The sequence below is a fragment of the Macaca thibetana genome, chromosome 7, assembly GCF_024542745.1.
Source record: "Macaca thibetana thibetana isolate TM-01 chromosome 7, ASM2454274v1, whole genome shotgun sequence".
In the NCBI taxonomy this organism is placed as follows: domain Eukaryota; kingdom Metazoa; phylum Chordata; class Mammalia; order Primates; family Cercopithecidae; genus Macaca; species Macaca thibetana.
The window spans coordinates 37,911,727-37,937,991 of NC_065584.1; the positions used below are offsets into that span (position 1 = coordinate 37,911,727).

The 26,265-nt window shown below is 48.0% G+C and overlaps 2 protein-coding genes across 12 annotated transcripts in view; one reads left to right on the plus strand and one right to left on the minus strand.

The window, feature by feature from the left end:
* ERH (ERH mRNA splicing and mitosis factor) overlaps window positions 1-26,265 on the plus strand; it is an 892,055-nt gene that overhangs the window by 532,356 nt on the left and 333,434 nt on the right. The window lies entirely within an intron of this gene.
* SUSD6 (sushi domain containing 6) overlaps window positions 21,602-26,265 on the minus strand; it is a 104,498-nt gene continuing 99,834 nt past the window's right edge. For both annotated transcript variants that reach the window (XM_050797394.1, XM_050797395.1), the window contains exon 6: window positions 21,602-25,761. In XM_050797394.1, the coding sequence (XP_050653351.1) occupies window positions 25,736-25,761 (26 nt within the window). In that variant the 3' untranslated portion in view covers window positions 21,602-25,735. The remainder of the gene's footprint in view (window positions 25,762-26,265) is intronic.

Consider the following 26,265-nt stretch of genomic DNA (forward strand, 5'->3'; position numbering starts at 1 on the left):
GACCATCCTGGTTAACATGGTGAGACCCTGTCTCTACTAAAAATAAAAAAACTTAGCCGGGCGTTGTGGCAGGCTCCTGTAATCCCAGCTACTTGGGAGGCTGAGGCAGGAGAACGGCATGAACCCAGGAGGCAGAGCTTGCAGTGAGCCGAGATCATGCCACTGCACTCCAGCCTGGGCGGCAGAGCGAGACTCCGTCTCAAAAAAAAAAAAAAAAAAAAGGCACAAAATTAATAGAATATTGATAACCATTGAAGCAGAGCAATGGGTACATGAAGGGTCATTGAACTATTTTCTGTTGTGCCTGTTTGAAATTTCCCATAATAATTTTTTTTTTCTTTTTTTCTTTTTTTGAGATGGAGTCTCGTGTCACTCTGTCACCCAGGCTGGAGTGCAGTGACGCAATCTCAGCTCATTGCACGCTCTGCCTCACGGGTTCACGCCATTCTCCTGCCTCAGCCTCCCGAGTAGCTGGGACTACAGGTGCCCGCCGCCACACCCTGCTAATTTCTTTTTTTTTTTTTTTTTTTTTTTTTTGAGAGACGGAGTCTCGCTCTGTAGCCCAGGCTGGAGTGCAGTGGCTGGATCTCAGCTCACTGCAAGCTCCGCCTCCCGGGTTCACACCATTCTCCGGCCTCAGCCTCCCGAGTAGCTGGGACTACAGGCGCTGCCACCTCGCCCGGCTATTTTTTGTATTTCTTAGTAGAGACGGGGTTTCACCGTGTTACCCAGGATGGTCTCGATCTCCTGACCTCGTGATCCGCCCATCTCGGCCTCCCAAAGTGCTGGGATTACAGGCTTGAGCCACCGCGCCCGGCCGCTGCTAATTTCTTGTATTTTTTAGTAGACACGGGGTTTCACCGTGTTAGCCAGGATGGTCTCCATCTCTTGACCTCGTGATCGATCTGCCCAACTTGGCCTCCCAAAGTGCTGGGATTACAGGTATGAGCTACTGTGCCCAGCCATAATTTTTAAATAGGATATAGTTTGCTTTTACATTGCATCTTTTGTTTTCTGAGACCACACCCCAGGGTCAGGGAGATTAAGGAATCCTCAAATTCAGTAGTTGAGTGGCAGTATTCTTCCCCAAGCTGTCACTTGGAGGAGAAAACCAATCACGAGGTATGGGAGCTGGCGTTTCTCACTCTAGAAAAACTATTGTACGATCAGCAGGGCATGAAGAAGAGGAGGACGCAGAGGTGGAGCTGGTTATACTGCGTAGCTGCCCAGGTCTCTTCCTGGGAGGAGCCACAGTTGCTTACTTTCTTCTGCCTCCTGAGTCAGCCCAGGCTTCAGATGGCATGATCTATCATTAGCAGCTGGGCCCTCTGGGAGGAGCTGCCCTGTGCACCCATTGGAGGCAGACCATGGGTGACCCAAGGATGCTTGGGGATGGGGATGAGGTGGAAAAGATGTTCCCAGGGAACACTTTTCACCTTCTGCTACTTAAAGCACCCTTTGCCTCCAGTGACTCCGTGGTTACAAAGCTAACCCAGATATGCTGAGTGAGGGAAGCGTGCTTGCAAACAAGACTGGGCTGAGGAGTGGATCTGGAGGTGAATTAAGCAAACACGCACCCTCTTCTAGGCACAGGGGTCTTTCTGGCTGTGATTCTGCTGAACTGATTTGGTATAGGACAGGCCGGCAAAGGTGAAGAAAAAGAGGATTGATAATTTACACAGATAACTAAACCTCTGGCTATATAGGTTTCTCTCTCTCCCTCTCTCCCTCCTGCTATCGCTTGCTTGCAGTATTCAAAAATCAAAATGAATATACTTCACAGTATTCAAAAATCAAAATGACAAACTTTTTATATTGGATTTAAAACCAGAGTTAATACCTGCTAACTATTAAAAATGGGGAGTTATTTCACCTAAGACACTGTGATTTGGGCTTGTTTAAAAGCATCTGGAGATCTGCCTTCTAACCTGCTGGCTGTAGAGGCCGCCCAGGACATCACCCCTGCTTCCGCCCTGCCCACCCCTTCATCTGTCAGGCCTGGCCCTGGGGATCTGAGCTCAGGGCCATTGGTTACAGACCCACAGAATGTCAGTGGATCATTTAGCCCAAAGATTTCCAAACTGGGGGTCTCAACCCATTGGTGGCTCTTGAAATCACTTTAGTGGGTTTCAACCCATACTTTATTTTTAACGAAATAAAATAGAAAGAGGAAAAGGGAAGAGGGGGTTGGAGCAGAGAGAAGAGAAAAAGAAGGGAAGGGGGGATGGGAATGGCGGGGGAGGAGGGGAAGAGAAAATAATCTAGGCTATTAGAACACATTCTTTAAAACTGTGTAAAATATATGTCTTACAGTGAATTACAGTTAAAAATAAAAAGGAAGGTTTGAGAATTGCTGAATGAGCCTAATTCTCTTGCTTCACAAATAAAGAAATTAAGGACCAGAGGTGAGTAACTGACCGAAGTCACACAGCTACCTAGTAAGAGAGTGAGGAGGAGAACCTGGGGGTCCCTGACCCCAGCCCACTCATCTTGCCTAAGGAACAAGACTACTTAAACCAACTCTAAAGTCAGTGAGGCTCGAGGTAATACCCTTGATGTCTTAAGCAAAATCAAAGCTCCCAGTGTATTGTAACACAGTATTAGGGTTAAAATATAATGTATTTTAACAAATTATTTCTCCACAGAAGAGACCACCTGTACCTGAATCACTTAGGATGCTGTGAAAATGCAGATTGCAGTCTCAGCCACTTTTTAACCATAGCCAAGTTCCCCAACCTCTCTAAACGCATTTCCCATCAGTAAAATGGGGATAATGAGAACACCAGCTTCCCAGGAATGCATGGAAGGTGCTCCCGTGCAATTTCTGACATAATGGTGGTTACTATTACTTCTTCCCAACTACAAGCCAAGCACTGTGCTGGACCCCGGAGAAGAGGTGTACCAGGCAGTCTGCCTTCTTCGGGAGCTCACCATCTAACCACTTACACACTGAGTCCTCTTTCTTCAATCCAAAACTCCAGTTCCTAATTATCCAGAGGACTGTACTGCTTATAGTTTCCCCAGAACAAAAAAGTATGTGCATCAAAGAAATGAGCCTCTGCTAGGAGGGGATTCTGTGTCCTAAAGATAACAAAGTCCTCCTCAGAAATGGGCTTTCTCAGTCCCCAGGTGGGGAGGACAGGCATGACTGAGCTATGCAGAAACCTGGAGTGCTCTCCAGGAAGGTGGCACTGGCAGGAACGAGAAGTCACAGAACCACACTCTGGTTCCGCCAGGAAAAGCCCAGAGAACCCAGGACCTGGTCTTGGCCAACAAAGCCAACTAGGTGGGAAACTCAGGGGCGCTGGAGAAGAGTCCCAGCCCTGAGGCTCCGCCCAGCCCACCTGGCCAGTCAGGGCAGGAGACACCTGGCCATCCCCAGGAGTTGCTTCCCCCCGCCCAGGAGTTGCCTCCCCCAGACATGCCCCTATCCCCGGCACCAGCAAGAAAGTCATTCCTGTTCCCCACAGTCCTACAATGGCTTCAACTATGGGTGCTGTTCAGAGAAAAGCCTGGTTTATGCTTCCAAATGGAAGATGTGCTTTTCTCCTATGGCAAGCTTTCTTAATTTAAGGCATTTAACTTTGAATGAATGTCAAGTGATCATTTTAACTAATATATGGCAAATCATTCAACTTAACCCTCACATAGTCCTGTTCTTATGTTCAGCTGAGAGCAGAGATCCCCAGGCTGCCAACAAGAACACATCCGGTACATGTGACCTCCAGAGAGATCATTTTTCAACACTATCCTCCTCCATACAACAAAATTATTTGCAACAACAATCATGGAATGTGAAATAATTTGGCTCTGTGACCCCACCCAAATCTTATCTTGAATTCTACTCCCATAGTTCCCCATGTTGTGGGAGGGACCCAGTGGGAGATAATTGAATCATGGGGGGCAGTTTCCTCTATATTATTCTTGTGGTAGTGAATAAGTCTCACGAGATCTGATGGTTTTATTAGAGGTTTTGCTTTTTTTTTTTTTTTTTTTTGAGACAGAATCTCACTCTGTCACCAGCCTGGAGTGTAGTGGCTCCATCTCAACTCACTGCAACCTCTGCCTCCTGGGTTCAAGTGATTCTCCTGCCTCAGCCTCCCAAGTAACTGGGACTACAGTTGTGTGCCACTATACTTAGCTAATTTTTTGTGTTTTAGTAGAGACGGGGTTTCACCGTGTTGGTCAGGATGGTCTCAATCTCCTGACCTCGTGATCCCCCCGCCTCAGCCTTCCAAAGTGCTGGGATTACAGCTGTGAGCCACCACGCCCAGCTGGTTTCTGCTTTTGTCTTCTTCATTCTCTCTTTGCCTGCTGCCACCCATGTAAGATGTAACTTGCTCCTCCTTGCCTTCTGCTGTGATTGTGAGTCTTCCCCAGCCAAGTGGAACTGTAAGTCCAGTTAAATCTCTTCCTTTTGTAAATTGCCCAGTCTCAGATATGTCTTTATCAGCAGCATGAAAATATACTAATATAGTAAATTGGTACCAGTACAGTGTGTGTTGCTGAAAAGATACCCGAAAATGTAGAAGCGACTTTGGAACTGGGTAACGGGAAGAAGTTGGAACAGTTTGGAGGACTCAGAAGAAAACAGGAAAATGTGGGAAAGTTTGGAACTTCCTAGAGACTTGTTGAATGGCTTTAACAAAAATGCTGATAGTGATATGAACAAAAAGGTCCAGTCTGAGGTGGTCTCAGATGGAGATGAGAAACTTGTTGGGAACTGGAACAAAGGTGACTCTTGTTATGTTTTAGCAAAGAGGTGGCAGCATTTTGTCCCTGTCCTAGAGATTTGTGGAACTTTGAACTTGAGAGAGATGACTTAGGATATCTGGTGGAAGAAATTTCTAAGCAGCAAAGCATTCAAGAGGTGATTTGAGTGCTATTAAAAGCATTCAGTTTTAAAAGGAAAACAGAGCATAAAAGTTTGAAAAATTTGAAGCCTAACAATGTGATAGAAAAGAAAATCCGATTTTCTGAGGAGAAATCCAAGCCAAGTGCAGAAATTTGCATAGGTAACCAGGAGCCAAATGTTAATCCCTAAGACAATGAGGAAAATGTCTCCAGGGCATGTCAGAGATCTTCACGGCAGCCCCTCCTATCACAGGCCCAGACGCCTAGGCAAAAAACTGGTTTCCTGGGCTGGGACCAGGGTCCCTAAGCTGTATGCAGCCTAGGGACTTGGTGTCCTGTGTTCCAGCTGATTCAGCCATGGCTGAAAGGAGCCAATGTCGAGTTTGGATTGTGGCTTCAGAGGGTGAAGCTCCAAGCCTTGGAAGCTTCCACATGGTGTCAAGCCTACAGATGCACAGAAGTAAAGAATTGAGGTTTGGGAATCTCTGCCTAGATTTCAGAAGATGTATGGAAATGCCTGGATACCCAGGCAGAAGTTTGCTGCAGGGGTGGGGCCCTCATGGAGAACCTCTGCTAGGGCAGTGTGGAAGGAAAACATGGGGTCAGAGCCCCACACAGAGTCCCTACTGGGGTACCACCTAGTAGAGCTGTAAGAAGAGGGCCACCACCCTTCAGGCCCCAGAATGGTAGATTCACTGACAGCTTGCACCATGTGCCTGGAAAAGCCACAGACAGTCAACACCAACCCATAAAAGCAGCCACAAAGGAGGCTATACCCTGCAAAGCCACAGGGGTGGAGCCTCCCAAGACCATGGGTACCCACATCTTGCATCAGCATGACCCAGATGTGAGACATGGAGTCAAAGGAGATCATTTTGGAGCTTTAGAATTTGACTGCGTCACTGGATTTTAGACTTGTGTGGGCCCTTTATCCCCTTTGTTTTGACCAATTTCTCCAATTTGGAATGATTGTATTTACCCAATATCTGTACCCCGATTGTATCCAGGAAATAACTAGCTTGCTTGTGATTTTACAGGCTCGTAGGCAGAAGGGACTTGCCTTGTCTCAGATAAGACTTTGGACTGTGGACTTTTGAGTTAATGCTGAAATGAATTATGACTTTGGGGGACTATTGGGAAGGCATGATTGGTTTTGAAATGTGAGGACATGAGATTTGGCAGTGGCTGGGGCGGAATGATATGGTTTGGCTCTGTGTCCCCGCCCAAATCTCATGTTGAATTGTACTCCCATGATTCCCAAGTGTTATGGGAGGAATGCAGTGGGAGATAATTGAATCATGGGGGAAGTTCCCCCATACTGTTCTCATGGTAATGAATAAGTCTCATGAGATCTGATGGTTGCACCAGGGGTTTCTGCTTTTACGTCTTCCTCATTCTCTCTTTGCCTGCTGCCATCCATGTAAGATGAGACTTGCTCCTCCTTGCCTTCCATGATTGTGAGGCTTCCCCAGCCATGTGGAACTGTAAGTCCAATTAAACCTCTTTATTTTGTAAATTGCCTAGTCTCAGGTATGTCTTTATCAGCAGTGTGGAAACAGACTAATACAGAATAAAACAAATAATAAAATGGCCAGAAAAGGCTGGGCACAATGACTCATGCCCATAATCCCAGCACTTTGGGAGGCCAAGGTGGGGGGATCACTTGAGGCCAGTAGTTTGAGACCAGTCTGGGCAACATAATGAGATCCCTTGTCTCTATAAAAAATAGAAAAAAATTAGCCAGGTGTCGTGATGGCACCTGTAGTCCCACCTACTCAGGAGGCTGAGGTGGAAGGATCACTTGAGGCCAGGAGGTCGAAACTGAAGTGAGGTATAATTGTGCCTCTGCATCCTAGACTGGGCAAAAGAGCAAGACTCTGTCTCAAAAGAAAAAAAAAGGCCAGAAAATAGACAGACAGTAAAGTTTTTCTTGTATTAAACTTTGTATAAACAATCATCCAAGGCTGGATTACTAAACAGCAATGTGACCTTGGCAAGTCCTTGGTGACACTCAGTAAATACCGGATGGATGGATAGATGGATGGATGGATGGATGGATGGATGGATGGATGGATGCATGAACCAAAGCATTTGTCTGTTTCATCACTCTGGATTGATTATCTCTGTAAAAACAAGCAAGTCAGTCCAGGCACAGTGGTTCATGCCTGTAATCCCAGCACTTTACCCATCCAAGGCTGGGTAAAATAAGGCTGAGACCTACAGGGCTGCATCCCCAGACAGTTAGGCATTCTAAGTCACAGGATGAGATAGAGGTTACAAGATACAGGTCACAAAGACCACACTGATAAAACAGGATGCAGTAAAGAAGCTGGCTAAATCAGCTACTCAGAAGACTGAGGCAGGAGAATCGCTTGAATCGGGAGGCGGAGGTTGCAGTGAGCTGAGATCGCGCCATTGCACACCTACCTGGGCACAAGAGCGAAACTCCATCTCAAAAAAAAAAAAAAAGAAGCCAGCTAAAACCCACCAAAACCAAGATGATGATGAGAGTGACCTCTGGTCATCCTCATTGCTCATTATACATTAATTATAATGCATTACCATATTAAAAGACACTCCCACCAATGCCATGACCATTTACAAATGCCATGGCAATGTCCAGAAGTTACCCTATATGGTCTAAAAGGAAGAGGAACCCTCAGTTCCAGGAATTCCCACCCCTTTCCTGGAAATCTCAAGAATAATCCATGCCTTGTTTAGCATATAATCAAGAAATAACTATAAATATACTCAGTTGAGCAGCCCATGCCACTGCTCTGTCTATACAGTAGCTATTCTTTCATTCCTTTATGTTCTTCATAAACTTGCTTTCACTTTACTCTGTGGACTGGCCCTGAATTCTTTCTTGCGGAAGATCCAAGAATCCTCTCCTGGGGTCTGGATTGGGAGCTAATAACATATTTAACTCAGATATTAATGGATAGAATGTATCAGATCAGATTACAGTCCTACACTGTCTCAAAAAATAATAATAGTTTTTATTTATAAGATAGGATAGTCTATGGACCTCTGTTTCATGGGTCTCTGCCTGTTGCACCTTCTCCACCCCTGGTAATTATGACACCTAGCACATGCTTTAAAACCTTCTAGGGTGCCCACCTACAAGATACTTCAAGCCAAGAGAATGGCTCTAAAAGCCTTTCACCATAGAGCCACAGTCTCCAGGTCTGAGCCATTTGACAGCACCTTGCCCCCACACCCTCCCTTCCAACCACACCCGGCTCCCAAACTCCCCAACCTCACGACACCACTCACAACTGGGCATTGCCCACCTGTTAGCTCTGCCTAGAATGCCTCTCCCCCGGCCCATCTCTTCTGCCTGGCAACTAAACTGCTATTTGTTCAAGACCCAGCTCCAAAAGCACTTGCTCTGTAAAGCCCTAGCCAACTGCTCTGCACCCACTTCCCGGCTGCGTGGTCTCCCTGCATCATTCCTGCAACCCTTCTTTCCTCTCTCCTGCCCTCCTCCATCCTTCCTTCCTAATTCAATGAAATACAGGGCTTCTGGGCCGGCCCTGCTAGGCACTAAGGAGTCAAGGTTGAAGAGGGACATGGATCAGTGATAACACTATTAGTGTCAGTCGTGAGAACCTCAAGGACAGAGCAGCTCCGTGTGCCCAACCCTCAGCACCAGCCTGGCACCTTGCAGGTGCTCCAGGCACATCTGTCGAGCGAAAAGATTCTATGGAGGGTGTCCTAACCTCTGGTTCCTCTGAATGTGATCTTATGCGAAAATAGGCTGTGATCAGGTTAAGATGAGTCCTACTGGATTGAGTGGGCTCTAATCCTATAACTCATGCTCTTATAGGAGGAGGGAGATCAGGGCCTGGACATACAGGAAGACAGAAACTGGAATGAGGAGGCATCTGTAAGCAAACCCACAACAAGAACTGCGGGCAGCCGCCAAAAGCTAGAAAGAGGCCAGGACAGACTCTCCCTAGAGCCTGAGGAGGGGACACGGCCCTGCCCAAGCCTTGATTTCAGACTTCTGGCCTCCAGAACTGTGACAGAAGACACCTCTGCTGCCTCAAGCCACCCAGTTAGTGGTAATTTGTTACCGCAGCTCTAGCAAACAGAATACAGAGTCCAAGCAGGACTGGCTGTCACACCCCCGACTCCCCGCTGATCCCCGTTTTGATAACCTGGAGGCTAACTCACCCCAAGCCCAAGCGTCGCCTCCAGCCGCAGAAGGCCGCCTCCTCACTCGACACTAGATGGCGCCAGCGGGCTGAGCCGGCCCGGCTTCGTGGGCTCCTGGTGGGTGGGGTGAGTCGCCCGCAGGCCGAGACCCCAAATCCAAGGTGAAGATCAGACATCCAACTTCTTCGAGTTCTTCCCAGGGAGAGCGGCTTTTTTTTCCAGTCAGAGGGAGGAAATCGGACCCTCTGCCCTGGCCCTGCCTGCCCGGCGCGCCCTTGCGCCCTCGGGTCTGAGCTGCCCGTGGTGCTTCCTCCGGCCTCTGCTGCAGGCCCGGGCGCTGCTGAGCCTGCGTGAGGACGCGCACGCGGACCGCGAGGGTGGCGAGCACCCCGGCCTGCGCAGGCAGAAGAATTTGCCCTCGTACTCCGAAGCTGGGGCTTTCTGGGCGTGAGGACGGCTGCCTGCCAAAGGGCATGGCAGCGGGGAAGGAAGACGGGGTGGATCCACTCCTCTTCGTGGATCCTGTATTTTCTTCTTTTTTTTAATTTTAAAATTTTGCATCATTAGTTTTGTTTTGGTTTGTTTTTTGTTTGCTCGTTTTGAGACAGGGTGTCATTCTGGCGCCTAGGCTGGAGTGCATTGGCGCGAACACAGCTCCCTGCAGCCTCGATCTCCTGGGCTCAGGTGATCCTCCCACCGCAGCCTCCATACTCTATCCCAGGAATGAAAAACTAGGCCTGCAACAGACCCCGCAGAGCCGTCGGCATGGTGCCCCCAAGATCTGGCCATGGAGAAAAATGGGAGGGGCTAAATTACTGCCTCTCACAGGTGGGCTGTACTCTGGTCCTTCAAGTTCCCTTACATCTTCCTGTGGGAGACACACCACTTCTATTTCACCTCAGAAGCAATTTCCTGAAACAGGCTTTGGTCCTTCCCTCTGAACAAGTGTGATGGACCCTGCTCCACGTCCTGGTCACAGTCCACAGACCCATGCGCTCCAGCCCTCTGCACAGGTTCCCTGCACACACTCTTCCAAATCAAAGCAATTTGTTCATTTCTCTGTCTTTCCCGCCTTTCTTCTCCTTGCTATGCATAGAGATAAGCAGCCTTTTTGATCCCTTTGTTTCTCATTCCTTTCCATACAGTCAGCCACAAAGCTCAAGACGCTTCACCTGAATGATTTTCCCAAATACATGAGCAATTCTGTGAATTCTAACTAAGTCAAGCCCCCCTTCTGCTCTCATCACCTGAGGGCTAATGAACATCTTTTACCAGATGCCTGCAGCGGTCTTTCCAGTTGGTGTCCACTCCAATCCACTGTCCATCAAGCTCTTTCCTGATATGTTACACTGAGAGCACACCATTCTTCTCTTCAGTATCCTTCAATGACTCCCATTTGCCTGCAGAATCACATCCATATCCTTAGTATGGCATTCAAAGTCCTGCCTCACTGGGTGCCTTCTTCCCTTTCTCACTAGTTCCCTCATCAGCTCCCTCCATGCTGGCTGCCTGCCCATTCTCTGAATGTGTTCTTTTTTTTTTCTTTGACAGAGCCTCACTCTGTCACCCAGGCTTGAGTGCAGTAGCACCATCTCAGCTCACTGTAACCTCCACCTCCTGGATTCAAGTGATTCTTCTGCCTCAGCCTCCCGAGTAGCTGGGACTATAGGCAAGAGTCACCATGCTGGGCTAGTTTTTGTATTTTATTAGTAGAGACGGGGTTTCATCATGTTGGCCAGGCTGGTCTCAAACTTCTGACCTCAAATGATCCGCCCACCTCAGTTCTCCCAAAGTGCTGGGATTACAGGCATGAGCCACCGCACTTGGCCTGGATGTGTTCTGGTCGTGGGAAGAAGCCCTGGTCCAACCCCCACTTCTGAGACTGAATGTATGAGTTTGCTAGGGCTGCCATTACAGTCTTCCATAGACTGGGCAGCCTGAACAGTCCATAGACTGTTGTTTAAACAACAGAAATTTATGTTCTTACATTCTGGAGGCTGGAAGTCCAATAGCAGGATGTCAGCAAGTTTGGTTCATCCCCAGGCCCGTGAGGGCAAAATCTGTTCCAGACCTCTCCTTGGCTCATACAAGGCTGTCTTCTCCCCGTGTCTTCACATCATCTTCCATTTCCTCTTCTTGTAGGGACACCAGTTATATTGCATTAGGGCCATCGGGTGACCTTATTTTGACTTAATTACCTCTTTAAAGACCCTATCTCCAAATACTATCACATTCTGAGGGACTGAGAGTTAGGACTTCAACACTCCAACATATGAATGGGGGGAAGGGGGAACAATTCCATCCATAATACTAAAAGTCCCAACAAATAATTTTATTTTTCCGGATAAAGTAGATGAAAATAGCAGGCAATGAGAATTGTTTATTGTTCTTAAGCAAGGCCCTGCAGGTAGCTGTGTGACCTGTCCCATAAGGCAGATTACTAATTTGTAACAAGAGATCAGATAAATTTTTAAAATTTCTTGTTAACTTATTCCTTCTATTCCTTCTGTGTCTAGGTAGCATGCCCTTTTGTTTGTTTGTTTGTTTTTTGAGAAGGCGTCTCGCTCTGTCACCCAGGCTGGAGTGCAGTTGTGCAATCTTGGCTCACCACAACCTCCGCTTCCCGGGTTCAAGCAATTCTCCTGCCTCAGTCTCCCAAGTAGCTGGGATTATAGGCGCCTGCCACCACATCCAGCTAATTTTTCTGTTTTTAGTAGAGACAGGGTTTCACTATGTTGGTTAGACTGGTCTCAAACTCCTGACCTTGTGATCTGCCCGCCTCGGCCTCCTAAAGTGCTGGAATTACAGGCGTGAGCCACTACGCCCTGCCCTTTTGTTTTGTTTTGTTTTGAGACAGGATTTCTCTCACCCAGACTGAAGTGCAGTGGTGTGAACCCAGATCACTGCAGCCTCAACCTCCTGGGCTCAAGCAATTCTTCCACCTCAGCCTCCCAAGTAGCTGGGACCACAGGTGTGCACCACAATGCCCAGCTATTTTTTCTAATTTTTGGTAGAGATGAGGGTCTCACCATGTTGCCCAGGCTGCTCTTGAATTCCTGGGTTCAAGAGATCCTCCTGCCTCAGCCTCCCATGGTGTTGGGATTACAGGCATGAGCCACTGTGCCCAGAGCGTTTCACTTTTTAATATATAATTTTAGTTTAATTAATTTATTAAACAGGTAATACATTCACTTGCTTAAAAATTCTGAAGTACAAAAGGGTGTAGAAGATTCTTCCTCCCATGTCACTCTCCCAAGCACCAGAATCTCTCTCCAGAGTCACCCAGTGCTCTCAATGTCTGGGGTGTATTTACAGACATCCTCTGTGCATACAGAAGCAAGCACATTGACACTGTTTCTCTCTTTTTGTATCCAAATGATTGCATTTCTATACTTGGCCTATTCTATACCTGGCCTATTTCTTCTATTCCTCCATACTTGGCCTTTTTCATACAATGTATTCTGCGATTGGTGCCAGGCTGTATTATTCTTTTTTTTTTTTTTTTTTTCTGTATGCCTTTTATGTTTGGATATATCATATGTATTTAACCAGCCCATGTTGGTGATTATTTAGGTTATTTTCAAATCTTTGCTTTGTTAAACCATTGCACTGAGTAACTTATATGTAACACATATGAACAAGATATCTCTAGGAAAAATTCCTGCAAGTAGAATGCTATGGTTTGAATGTATGCGTCCCTCCAAAATTTATATGTTGGAACTTAAACCCCAAGGTGATGGTATTAAAAGGTGAGGCCTTTGGAAGGTGATTAGGTCATGAGGGTTCCACCTGGGAGAATGGGATTCATGCCCTTATGAAAGTGCTGGAGGGCACTAGCCAGGCCTCTTTGGGCCCTTCCATCTCTTCTCCCACGTGAGGATGTAGGAATCAACCCTTTTGCCCTTCCACCACAAGAGGATGCAGCCAGAAAGTGCCATCTTGGAAGCAGAGAGCAGCCCTCACCAGACACCAAATCTGCAGGTGCCCTGCCCTTTGACTTCCCAGCCTCCAGCACAGTGAGAACTTTCTATTGTTTATAAATTACTTACTCTAAGGTATTGGGTTATAGCAACAGGAACAAACTAAGTCATACAATTTCCAGGGTGAAAGAATTTCGTATCATTTCAAAGAGTGCATTATCTACATAATGTTGTTTAGAAATAATCACAAATTTACAGAACATTTCCTGAAGCATTTGAGAGTACTTTTCCCAATCCCCTCCCAATACTTTAATGTGTGTTTCCCACCGGCAAGGATATTCTCCTACATAACCACAACTGTCAAATCAAGAAGTCAACATTGAGACATTACTACCATTGAATCCTCAGACCCTATTTGAGTTTTGCCCCAGTAACATCTTTATGGCAAAAGGACCCAGTTCAGAATCATATGTTAATTTCTTTTTATTCATGTCTCTTAGTCTCCTTCAGTCTGGGACAGTTTCTCAGATTTTCCCTTTTCATGACCTTGACATTTTCAAGATTACAGGCCAGTTATTTTATGAACTATCACTCACTTTGGGTCTGTCTCATTTTCTTTTCCATTATTAGTGTAGGTTGTATTCTGTAGGAATATCATGGGAGTGACGCTGTGTTCACTTGGTGCCTCCTGTCAGGCGGTACACGATTTTGATTTGTCCCACTGATGAAAGTAATGTCTGCTGGGTGTCTCCACTGTAAAATTTATCTCTATGGATTCATGGTCTTCTGTTTTATTCAATGGATTATAATCCATTATAATCATTATTTATTTTGATGCTCAAAATGTCCCTGATGTGGCCAGAAGAAGCCCCTTCAATGGGAGCCTTTCGGGCATGTCCCTATCGCTCTTTGAGCACTTTCTTGCTTTCTGATACCATATGTTCCAGGTTCATCTCGCAGTCTTCCTGCCTCAGCTCTGGAATCAGCCATTTCTCCAAGGAGCCTTGGGTCCTTTTCAAGGACAATATTAATTAATTAATTAATTTACTTATTTTTTGAGATGGAGCCTCTGTCGCCCAGGTTAGAGTGCAGGGGCACCATCTTGGCTCACTGCAACCTCCACCTCCCAGGTTCAAGTGATTCTCTTGCCTCAGCCTCCCAGGTAGCTGGGATTACAGGCATGTGCCACCACTCCCAACTAATTTTTTTTTTTTTTTTTTTTTTGTATTTTTAGTAGAGATGAGGTTTCGCCATGTTGGCCAGGCTGGTCTCAAACTCCTGACCTCAAGTGATCCACCCGCCTCAGCCTCTCAAAGTGTTGGGATTACAGATGTGAGCCACCACACCCGGCTGAAAATACTATTTTAAAGCAAAGATCTGAATGCCAGGTGTACTCACTGCTATTGGGGTGTCACTGCTAGCAAGTCCTCTGGGAAGAGCTGGGGAATCTGTGTGTGTGTGTGCATGAGTGTGACTGTGTGTATACCAGCAAACCCACAGTACTTCTATATTTATTTCTGTATCAATTATGTATATTGAAAACCATAAGTTCACATCAATATTTCCAATTCCAATCTGGTATTGTAGGGCTCATTCTGTTTGTTTTGGTTGGGGTCGTTCCCTCTTTCTGAATATGTAACTCTCTGCTCTGCCCTCACTTATTGTCTTTAGGACTAAATGAGTCCAGTAAGGGAAGAAGATAAGGAACTACATTGTAATTTTTTTTTTTTTTTTGAGACTGAGTCTGTCTCTGTCGCCCAGGCTGCAGTGCAGTAGCGCAATCTCGACTCACTGCAACCTCCGCCTCCCAAGTTCAAGCGATTCTCCTGCCTCAGCCTCCCCAGGAGCTGGGATTACAGGCACGCGCCCCCACACCTGGCTAATTTTTTTGTATTTTTAGTAGAGACGGGGTTTCACCATGTTGGCCAGGCTAGTCTCAAACTCCTGACCTCAGGTGATCTGTCCGCCTCGGCCTCCCAAAGTTCTGGGATTACAGGCATGAGCCACTGTGCCTGGCCCTACATTGTAATTTTGATGATTATTGCCAAACTGCCCTCCATAGACAACGTACCAATTTACACTCCTACTGGATACTTTTAAGCCTTTTCTTTTCCCAACCTGAGGTGAAAAAATATTATTTCTGATGTTTTAATATGTATTACTCTTATTATAAGATAACTTGATTTTTTTTTAATGTTTAACAAGGAGAGAATGCTGTAAATGGGTGTAACTTCTGTCTCTCATTTTCCGCCCTATGGAAAACATTAAAAAGGGTCAAAACATTTCTGCATTAGAATAGCTGCCTGCCTGTGGCTGGCAGGAACTTAGTTATGAGTTGTGGGCGTCCTTCTGTTGTCCGCCTGGAAGAACAAGTGCATTGGTGCCGTCCTGGAGACTTGAACAGCTCACGCGATTTCTCAAAACGCCTCCCGCAGTCAGCCGGCAGGAGCTGGCTCATGGTAACCAAAGAGTCAGCTACGCTCAGTGCTCTGTTACGGTGGGGCATAGGCTCCAGGACAAGAAGACTTTGGACACTTTGGGTGTCCTGGAATTTCCTTCTTGTGATTAAAATAATTAAAATGTAGTCTCACTCAGAGAAGAAAGGCATCCCTAATTTGAGCAGATCTTAAGACAATTATATGTTAGGTTAAAATTGCCCATATCTGAACTTTTTTTTTTTTTAACCTGCAAAAATGGCAGTTTCATGTGGTTTATATTTTAGATGTTAGTACATCTGGCCGGGCACAGTGGCTCATGCCTGTAATCCCAGCACTCCGGGAGGCCGAGATGGGCAGATTGCTTAGGCTCAGGAGTTCAAGACCAGCCTGGGCAACATGGTGAAATCCCGTCTCTACCAAAAAAACAAAAACAAAAACAAAAAATTAGCCGGGCATTGTGGTGGGTGACTGTGGTCCCAGCTACTCGGGAGACTGAAGCATGAGAATTCCTTGAACCTAGGAGGCAGAGGTTGCAGTGAGCTGAGATCGCGCCACTGCACTCCAGCCTGGTAACACAGCAAGACTTTGTCTTAAAAAAAAAAAAAAGATGTTTGTACATTTGCTTCTATGGGTCTCTACAGCCTGAAAAGTCCTCTTCTTCCCATCCCACGCCCCTCATTTACTTACTTATCTATCAATAATATCGAAACACAACAATTTAGACCCAATGCAAGCGGCACCTTTCTAGGGAATCTTTGCTCATACCCTAAAGAAATTAGCTCCTTTCTCATCACTCCCAAGCACTTTTCTGGTGTATCTTTTTTTTTTTTTGAGGCAGAGTCTGGCTCTCTTGCCCAGGCTGGAGTGCAGTGGCTGGATCTCAGCTCACTGCAAGCTCCGCCTCCTGGGTTCAGGCCATTCTCCTGCCTCAGCCTCCCGAGTAGCTGGGACTACAGGCGCCCGCCACCTTGCCCGGCTAGTCTTTTGTATTTTTTAGTAGAGATGGGGTTTCACTGTGTTAGCCAGGATGGTCTCAATCTCCTGACCTCGTGATCTGCCTGTCTCGGCCTCCCAAAGTGCTGGGATTACAGGCATGAGCCACCGCGCCCGGCCTGGTGTATCATTATAGGTTTGTTTTTTGTTTGTTTGTTTCAATTTTAAGTTCTGCCTTAACTTTTAGAAAGCTGTCTAATCTCTTTCTCCCCTATTGGACTACAAACTCTTTGAGGGCAAAGACTGAGTCTTGTTCATCACTATGTTCCTAGAATCTAACAGCAGGCTTTGTGTAAAGTCCTCAAAATGAATATGAATCAACAAATAAAAGTTTGTTGAATGAATTAGCAAACGAGTCAATGAATGAGGACTGCAGCAGGAATGGGGAATGGGCTTCCCAGAGAGAGGCTACAGCGCCAAAAGTCCCTAAAAGTCTCTGGAGCCCAGCTGCTCAAGGCCCTCAAGAGGCCAACCCCAGAAGCCAGGGCAGCCCCCATGCTGGGTGCATTTGTGTTGAGCCATAGTCTCGTCGCATACCCCAGTCCCTTCAGATGCTGAGCCCTGCTGGCACGCTTCATCTGCAATAGGCTGCCTTTGCTGCAGGCAGGGCTGCTTACTCCCCCAGAAAACCTCTGCTATGGGGGAAGTCCACACTTGCCAAAAGCTCTGCAGGAAGAACTATAGAATCATCTACTCCCCCAGGTTCAGAACAGTGTACGCTGTCCCAGACAGCCTGCTCGGGACATTCCTAGCTTGTGAAATTTCCTTTTCTAGGGGCACTGGAGCGTCACAGGAAATGCCAAGCAGCTGTTCGCCTCTTGGGTGTGGGATTGGACGGTCCCCAAGCCCGGTAATGCTCCTTCATCATCAGGCAGCTTGAAGGACGAACCTAGGCTCAACTTGGGAATGTGTCATGTCTCACCCCAGGTTCACAGCAGATGAAATTCCCTTTTCAGTAACAAAGAGAAAAGCCTGGCAAGTGCCCCCAGCTCTAGTGCCAAGGAGAAGCGGGAAGACCTGAGAATACAGAGCGTTCTCCTCACCTTTCAGAAGCAAGGCCCAGGGAGGAGACATGGGCTGCCTGGGTCTCCTGGCTTTGCCTGATCTTTCCAGGGACCGAGAACCCATCCTGACTGCTGAGACTGTTGAGCACCTGGGACTGCATTTTTCTAAATGGCTTGGTGTCCTGGCTTTGGGCATTGCCGAGAGGGATTCTTGGGTAGGATAGTAGGTGTGAAGGGGTCAGGTGAACCCAGGGAGAAAAGCTGGGGAGTAGAAGAGGAGAGTGAGTCAGCAGTGTGAGGTGAAGAGGCCCGGAGTGGCACACCTGAATTCAAACCCCAGCTCAGCTGAGGATTCATGACCTATGTGGTCTTGGACTGTACTTGAATCTGTCTGAGCCTTACTGTCCTCACCTATAAAAAGGGCAATGACATCTGCCTTGCAAGACTGGCTGAGTTGATTGAGTAAAAGAACACCTCTCTCTCTCTTTTTTTTTTTTTTTTTTGGTTTTGGAGACAGGGTCTTGCTCTGTTGCCCAGGCTGGAGTGCAGTGAAGCAATCATAGCTCACTGCAGCCTCAACCTCCTGGGCTCAAGCAATCCTCCCACCTCAACCTCCCGAGCACCTGGGACTACAGGTGCAAACCACCTCACCTGGCTAATTTTTAAAAATTTTTGTAGAGATAGGATCTTGCTCTGTTGCCCCGGCTGGTCTCAAACTCCTGGCCTCAAGTGATCGCTCCCACCTCGACCTCCCAAAGTGCTGGGATTGCAGGCATGAGCCATTTCTCCCGGCCTAAAATAATATCTTTAAAGCACCTTACCCAGTCCTGGGAACCTATTAGGTGCTCAGCAAACATCAAGGAAGGTTGGGGAATGGGAAGATGTGTGGTAGATGTCCTGTGGAGCCGACACTCCCCCACATGCTCCCCACCAGACCGAAGCCCCTATTGGGGCACAACTGCATTTGCTGCTGTCACCTCTCATCTTGAAGATAGACCGTGAGACCCACTCCATATGCAGCTTGGCTTCTGGGATCACTTGAGTGGGGAAGGTTGGGACAGTGCCATTTCCCCCACCCTGGGCGGCTACCATGGACTGGGCCACTCAGAATCTCCCTGTGATCCCTTCTTCCCATTCCAAAGTCTGTGGAGAAAAGAAGGAGTCTCCTTTCAGCTGGGCCTTGCCACTATCAGAGTGGAGGATTCAGCAGCTGTGCCTCTGGCCAGCCACTACCCGTGCCTCTGAGCTCCCTCCTCTCCTGCCACTTCCAATGCAGGGGAAAGAGGCTGCCTGTCACCCAGTGAGGGGGAAGCAGGTGATAAAGGAGGCAGCTGTCTTCCTTCCCCAGTCTCCTCTCCATAGTCCAGGCTGCAGATGGGCCACAGCCTCAGGTTGAGATCAAGACAGGAAGGAAAATAAAGTGCTGCCCCAGGTCTTGAACTCTGGGAAGTATTCCCTATTCATACTGGGGCTCTTTTCCTTGCCTCCTGCCCAGGCCCTGATCTGAAGGAACTAGGAAAGGAGTGAAGAGCTTCTCAGAACTTCCCCTAGATACCTAGGCTGCCTCAGGAGGTGGTATGGTTTGGCTCTGTGTCCCCATCCAAATCTCACCGTGAATTGTAATAATCCCCACGTGTCAAGAGCGGTACCAGGTGGAGGTAATTGAATCATGGGGACAATTTCCCCCATGCTGTTCTCATGATAGTGAGTTCTCACAAGATGTGCTGGTTGTTGTTTGTTTTTGGTTGTTTTGTTTTGAGACTGAATCTCGCTCTATTGCCCAGGCTGGAGTGCAATGGCGCGATCTCAGCTCACTGCAACCTCTGCCTCCCGGGTTCAAACAATCCTCATGCCTCAGTCTCCCAAGTAGCTGGGATTACAGGCATGAGCCACCACACCTGGCTAACTTTTGTATTTTTAGTAGAGACAGGGTTTCGCCATGTTGGCCAGGCTTGTCTTGAACTCCTGACCTCAGGTAATCCACCCGCCTTGGCCTCCCAAAGTGCTGGGATTACAGGCATGAGCCACTGCGCCTGGCCGATGTGATGGTTTTATAAGGGTCTTCCCCCTTCACTTGGCACTCATTGTCTCTCCTGCCACCCCGTGAAGAGGTACCTTCCCCCATGATTGTAAGTTTCCTGAGGCTTCCCCAGCCATGCAGAACTGTGAGTTAACTAAACCTCTTTTCTTCATGAATTACCTAGTCTCATGTTATTTCTTCATAGCAGCATGAGAATGGACTAATACAGGAGTTTGTCCTCAGGTGTTGCTCCTCCTTCCAACCTCCCCAGGAGCAGCATTCAGAGCCAAGAAAGCCACAGTGACTCTGGCATACTCTGACACAATGAGTCATGGGTGTTCAGGAGGCAGAGGGAAGCTGTGTTGGAGAACAGGATGGGGCTGGGCTCCAAAGCCAAGCAGAAGAGAGTGGACTTGCGAAGATGGTGGGACAGGGACACACACTGGACCCGGACTAGGGGCTTGGAATTTCAGCCCAGCTCTGCCACCAACTAGCCGTGTGGTCTTGATCAAATCAGAGTACAGCCATGCACATCAGTGCCCTCATCTGTAAAACTGGGCATTTGAAACAAATGACTACTGAGGGTTTGTGATTTCTTTCCTACTCTAAACAATAAAGCAAGACTCATGAAGAGTTTCTGAGAAAGAAAATGATGTCATTCAAGCCAAGTCTTGGTAGAATTAGCCTGGAAGTGGGGTGCTGGGTGTTGAATCAGCTGCGCATTGTGGTTTAAGCCAGTGGGGTTTTCTGTTCTTGCAACATAAAGAAGCCTGCATGCTGGGCGCAGTGTTCTTTAAGGCAGATATTAAGACACTGGGCAGTGAGACAATCATGTTTGAGTCCCAATTTCCATATTTCAGAACTGTGTGACTTTATAATAAAGCTTCACTACACTATTTTGAGCCTCCTTCTTCACCTGCAAAGTCAGGGTTAATCAGAATGCCCATCCCCTAGTGCAGCTGCCAGATCTGGAGTTACTGCAGGCCAAGAGCCTAGAAGGGCGCCTGGTACATACGGAAGCACTCAGTAGACACTGGCTCGCATCAACATGAATCCTGGCATGTTGCCAGCTATCTTTTACTTTTGGCTTTCCTGAATGCATTCCCACCACTTCTCCCTGTGTTCCTGCCCTCCTCACTGCTCCTGCCCACTGAATTGCCAGCAATGCCTACTGTTGCCATAGTTTCCCCAGATAAATAGAATGCTTCCCTTATTTTAACTTGGGCCTCACTGCCTTCTTCCTGAAACCCTTGGTGTTTTGGGAGCCATCACCACAGTTCCTTCTCTCTTCCCGTCTGCTCCAAGACATCTGCTCTTTCCAGGAATATAATCCAAAGCCTTGATTCTGTGAGCTCATTTCAAATGCCCTCCTTGCCACACTGAAGCCGTGGTGGCTTTCTGCCCGGTTTGAACCTCCCTTTGCTGTCATCCCTCCCTTGCCCAAGCACCCGCAACCCACCATACTGAAGATTTGGTGGCCAAGACTTTTTTTTTTTTGAGACAAGAGTCTTGCTCTGTTGCCCAGGCTGGAGTGCAGTGGTGTGATCTCGACTCACTGCAAGCTCTGCCTCGCCAGGTTCACACCATTCTCCTGCCTCGGCCTCCTGAGTAGCTGGGACTATGGGTACCCGCCACCACACCCGACTAATTTTTTTTTTTGTTTTGTATTTTTAGTAGAGACAGGGTTTCACTGTGTTAGCCAGCATGGTCTCAATCTGTTGACCTCATGATCTGCCTGAATCAGCCTCCCAGAGTGCTGGGATTACAGGCATGAGCTACCGTGCCCGGCCAAGACTTCTTTTTTACATTTATTTATTTTTTGAGACAGTCTCGCTCCGTCACCCAGGCTGGTGTGTAATGGTGCAATCTCAGCTGGCTGCAACCTCCGTCTTCCGGGTTCAAGCAATTCTCCGGCCTCAGCCTCCCAAGTAGATGGGATTACAAGCATGCACCACTGCACCCAGCTAATTTTTGTATTTTTAGTAGAGATGGACTTTTGCTATGTTGGCCAGGCTGGTCTCAAACTCCTAGCCTCAAGTGATCCAACCACCTTGGCCTCACAAAGTGCTCTCCATCCCGGCTCCTCCACCTCTTGCCAGGCACCCTCCCTACAGAGCTAGTGCCTCATCCTTCCATGACCTCCGGCCCACATATCCTCTTTCAATCTAAGGTTTCTGCAAAAGCTTTCAGGAAGGATTACATTTCCCATAATTGCCTTCATAAGAACTTTTTTTTAATTATTTAGAAATGCAGTTATATACATAGAACAATTAAAATTAAATTAAACTTTGTACAAATATTAAAATACTATCTTCACACCCACTGCAATGTACAGGATACCAAAAAATATATATATATAAAATAAAATAAAGCAAACCCAAACTGATTGAGTGACATCCTGCACAGAGCCGATTATGAATGTGTTGTTTTAAACCATTACATGAGTACCATTCTGCAAAGGATTCCATAGTGGTGCGATAACCTGAAGAAGCCAGGGCAGGGTGTGGGGACTGCCACACAACCCACGTACATCTCTCCTCCTTGCTTGGCAATTGAGTGCTTTGCCCCTGCATCCCCTTCTGCTACCTCTGCTGCTTGGCAGAGGGGCTCAACTTTGGGGTTTTCATTCACAATTCTACTAGGGTTTCAATGGGAAATTAAGAGCCATTTCCCAGCAAAGCTGGGCCTGCCACCTTTTCCTCTCTAGGGAACCAGCAACTATATCATTCAGACCAAACATATGCCAAGCAAAATATTCTCCAAGTCCCACCTTGGGGCACCAATAATGACTGTCCCTATTCCAAGAGCCTAGAGACCCAGCAGGCCTAAAAGAAGCTCCCAGCCTCACTCGCTGTCCTTGGCATTAAGCTGTGAAGCCTGCATGCTGCTTCCCTGCTAGGCCTTTTTTTTTTCTTTGGGGGTGAGGAGTAAGGATGCAGAAATGTTTGCAGCATATTTCATTCTCTATACAAGGATGTTCCTCAGAAATGGAGGCGACAATGTTATGTGGGAACCAAGTGGTTTGAGTGCTCAGCTGGGACTGGGAGGGAAAGGGCTAAGAGCTATCTATTCCCGTGCCACCACCCATGAAGCAGGAAGAGTATACCTTTGTCTGAATTGCCATCTGGCTTCTCCACTGAACTTTAAAGCTGGCGGGAGGAGGAGGAGGGCAAGATGAATGGGAAAGAAAATATTAGCTTAAGATCTGTTTGCAAATGGAGTGCTTGTATTTATAGAATGTACATTGAAATGCCTTATAAAACCAAACTCATAAAGTGGCCAGGATTCAGTCCATTTCACAGTTCATACCCAGTGAAACGGGAACACAGCACATAAAATACAGAAATGGCAAAAGATAGAGCCCACCTGCTAAACGAAGGCATGGAAGGGACGGATATTTTAAGTGATTTTCACCATATTCTGGCCCTTGAAAGTCATTAGAATGTGACTGCAAGTCACCAGGATATTAAACCGTCAGCTCAAGTGTGCAAAACAAAACAAAACAAAACAAACAAAAACAAACCCAAAAACTCTTTTAAATGTCCTTTGGTGCTGGCCATTCTCCCGCATCAGCCTTCTGCTGGAATGCCCTAGAGGTGAGCCTGGGAAAGCAGGGCTGTGGCCGGTTTCTACCACCTGTTTCCACCTGCTCCGGGCTCCTTAGGCAGCCTCTCTTCTAACAGCCTGCCACCTGCTGCTGCCCTTGTCTCTCAGCCAGGCCCTACCTCAAGGCAGCTGTGGAGTCCCTAATCCCTCAGTAAGGGACAAAGCCCAGAAGCCCTAGAAATAGCAGCACATGGCTGATGGTTAAGAAGAAATTGCTTTGGAAGAAAGAGAAATAACTGGGGGAAGAAGCTGTCACAGACTTCAGCAGCGAGGGGAGAATGAGCTCCTGTACTCACAGGCCCAGGAGCCTCTGGGAAGTCGGCCTCATCAAAGCCAGTGACAAGAAGGAGGGGAGGAGCCAAGGCTCCCATTGTTCTGATTTCCTTTCCTACCAGGTGGGCAAGCCTGGGCTTGCCCTCCTCAGTGTTGTTAAGTGGAGGGCAGGGCGGAAAGAGGTTTCAGGAGAAGGAAGGCTTTTCATTTCACCAGGGATCAAGCTGGTCATCTATGCAGCTGAATAAACCCCAAACAAAAAGTGCAATCTCTTAGTGGGGAAAAACCCCAGAGTAACAAGATAGAAAAAGGCAAGATCTTCCATTTTAAAACCATTCTAGAATAGAATTCAGGTTTTGAAACAGTGAAAAACAAAAGCTGAAGGCTCAGTAGTGAGTCTTCGGACTACCACCCTTCCCCCATTTGTCCCTGCTTTCTTTTTTGGAGGAAGACAAGGGCACTGCTGTGGGTGTGGTAAGGCGACTGGGGCCATTAGGGACACCTCTCCAGGTGGGCCAATGCTAGTCTCATCTGCCTTCTGGTTCTAGCACCTTCTCCAACCAGCTCCCTACCTAACTATGCTTTCCTGGACTCAGCACAGCAGATGAGGGCTCCTGGGGGAGGGGAAGTGTGGGAGTGGCCAACAGGCACAGCAGGCACTGCCCTTACCCTGAGAGGAAGGAAGGAAGACTACAAGTGGCAGCAAGAGGCCAGGGAATGACTGGGTGGTAAAGTGCGTGTGTAAGCGCGGAGGCAAGAGGCAAGAGGGTAACAGGCTGGGAGAAGACCACTCCCCTTATCTTCTAGGCCACCCACGCCTGGAGCCAACCCTGTTAGGTAAGGTACTGAAAAATATACTGGGATTTTTATTATTTTTACCACCCCCAAGCAGAGAGGCTCAGGGGAGGAGCAGACATGCAGCACAGGGTCCGCTTCGAAGTTTCCCAGCCACAGTGCTTCAGAAAATTTCAGAAAAAAGCGAAACAAACATTCCTTACTGCTGCGTCTATCTTCTGAAGATGATAGCAGCTGGCAGAGTTCGTCCACCCCAGCCTAGTTAGCATTCAACACATGGCTATGGGAGAGTGCCCCTCATCAGCGGGCTCCTCCCCCAGGGCCCTGTACTCCAGGCTACTCCACACCCCTCTGCCCACCTCAGGCCAGTAAGGTCAGGGTGCACATGGACTGTTTCTCAGCCCTTCCCCCAGGGGGCCAGGGAAGACAAGGAATCGTTTGTCAGCCGTGACATGCGAGTGGTGGCAGGGAAGGGCAGGAGTAGGAAAAGCAGCAGCACAGCAAGCAGCAGGCCACTTCCTGGGCACAGTTACTAAGGCACGTGACCATGGTGAGGAGGATCCTCAGGACTGGGCTAGAGCTGCCTGCAGCCACCCGGGGACTCAGTCTGCGCCCCTCGGCCTCCCCTCCGTCACCACAAACCCAGAAAGGGGCAACCTGGCTAGATTGCCAGTGACCAGATGGGCACTCCATGGCATCTCAGCAACTCTCCTTCCTGCCCCAGGCCCCTGTGGGTAGCAAGAAAGCCAGAGCTATCTGGGATAAAACCCAGGAGGCAGCATGCAACTTCCCCTTATACTCCAGGGAAACAGAAAAAAGACAAGGCCAGGAAGGCCGACGCTGGAAGTAGGAAGTGAGAACTTGCATATTAGGAAGACAATCATTATCAGCCATTTTCCTTCTCTCCCTTGGAATCTTCTGGATGCTTCTTGGAAACACTCAACTCAACAAGGCCAGGAGCTTGCGCCTTTGGGCCAGATGGCTGGGTCCTGGGCCAGCTTGGGCATGATTTTCCAAATCTTCCATCCTTGGCCAAGGAAATGTGCCACCAGGGTCAACCCAGGGCAAGCCCAGGGACTACACTCTCACCCCAGTTAGAGCCACTTCTGCCACTCCTGACTCAAGAGCTCTCACACCTGGATCTACTCCTGCAAAGGGCAGCAGGGGCAGCCCTCAAAGGAAACAGGATAGACCCAGGCCTGGCCCCCTATGTGGCAGGGGGCAGCAGTGCAGCCACTAAGGCTTGTGGACAGCAACAAGCCTGCATGACAGGGAAACTGGACAGGGTGGGGGAAAGGCACAAGTAAACACAGCAGCACTCAGGCCCACAGGAGCTGGTGGGGGCTGCTGCCAAAGAGCTGGCTGGAGGGGACCCAGAGGCTTAGGAAAAGGGAGGGTTCGATCCAGCACATTCAAATATGTCTCCAACAGACGGGAAGGCTGGGCCAGGCAAAGAGCCAATTCCTCTAGCTGTCCAACAGGCAGATGGTGAGAATCTTCCTTGAGTTTCCAGCAAGGTGGGCCTATAGGGCCCTCAGAGATACACAGGTACACAGGTGGCAGCTCAGGTATCCAGGTAAGGTGGCTGGAGAGTACAGGGTGCTCAATCCCACAGGGAGAGGGAGGAAGGGCTGAGAGAACCTCACAGAGAGGAAAGGCTAGCCGCTGCCCTCATGCTTCTTTCAACAGTGGAATATCTGCAGGAAGACCAGAAGAAAAGCACAGTGGTTACCTCGTGTGGGTCTCCAGAGCACTCTCGACCCCACTGCAAATTAGGGGCTATCCCACATAGCCCGTAATTTAAAGAAAGTAAATGTCCCACTCATACACTTCTAGGTAGGCAAAAACTCCCTACTTCCTTTTTATGACTTTCTAGCTTATCTTTCTCACTGCCTATGTGAAACAAAACTGAATGTTCAGCCTGGTATTCAAACCACCCTCCTCTCTGCTCTCTGCCTTAGCTCTGCTGGTCTAGTCCCTTCCCTTTCTCTCCTAATTCCACCCTATGAGGCTACAAAGCCCTGTGAAGTCCCACTGCCTCCTAAAGCAATCTGCCAGTTGTGTGACTTTGGATAAATCATTTCCCCTCTTTTGGTTTCAGCTTCTTCATATGCTGTGGGCCTCAAGCTCCCAACTTCCTAGGATATTATCAGTCCCAAACAGCTCAGGCATGGCCTGCAAGGAACTCACTGACTTCTGGG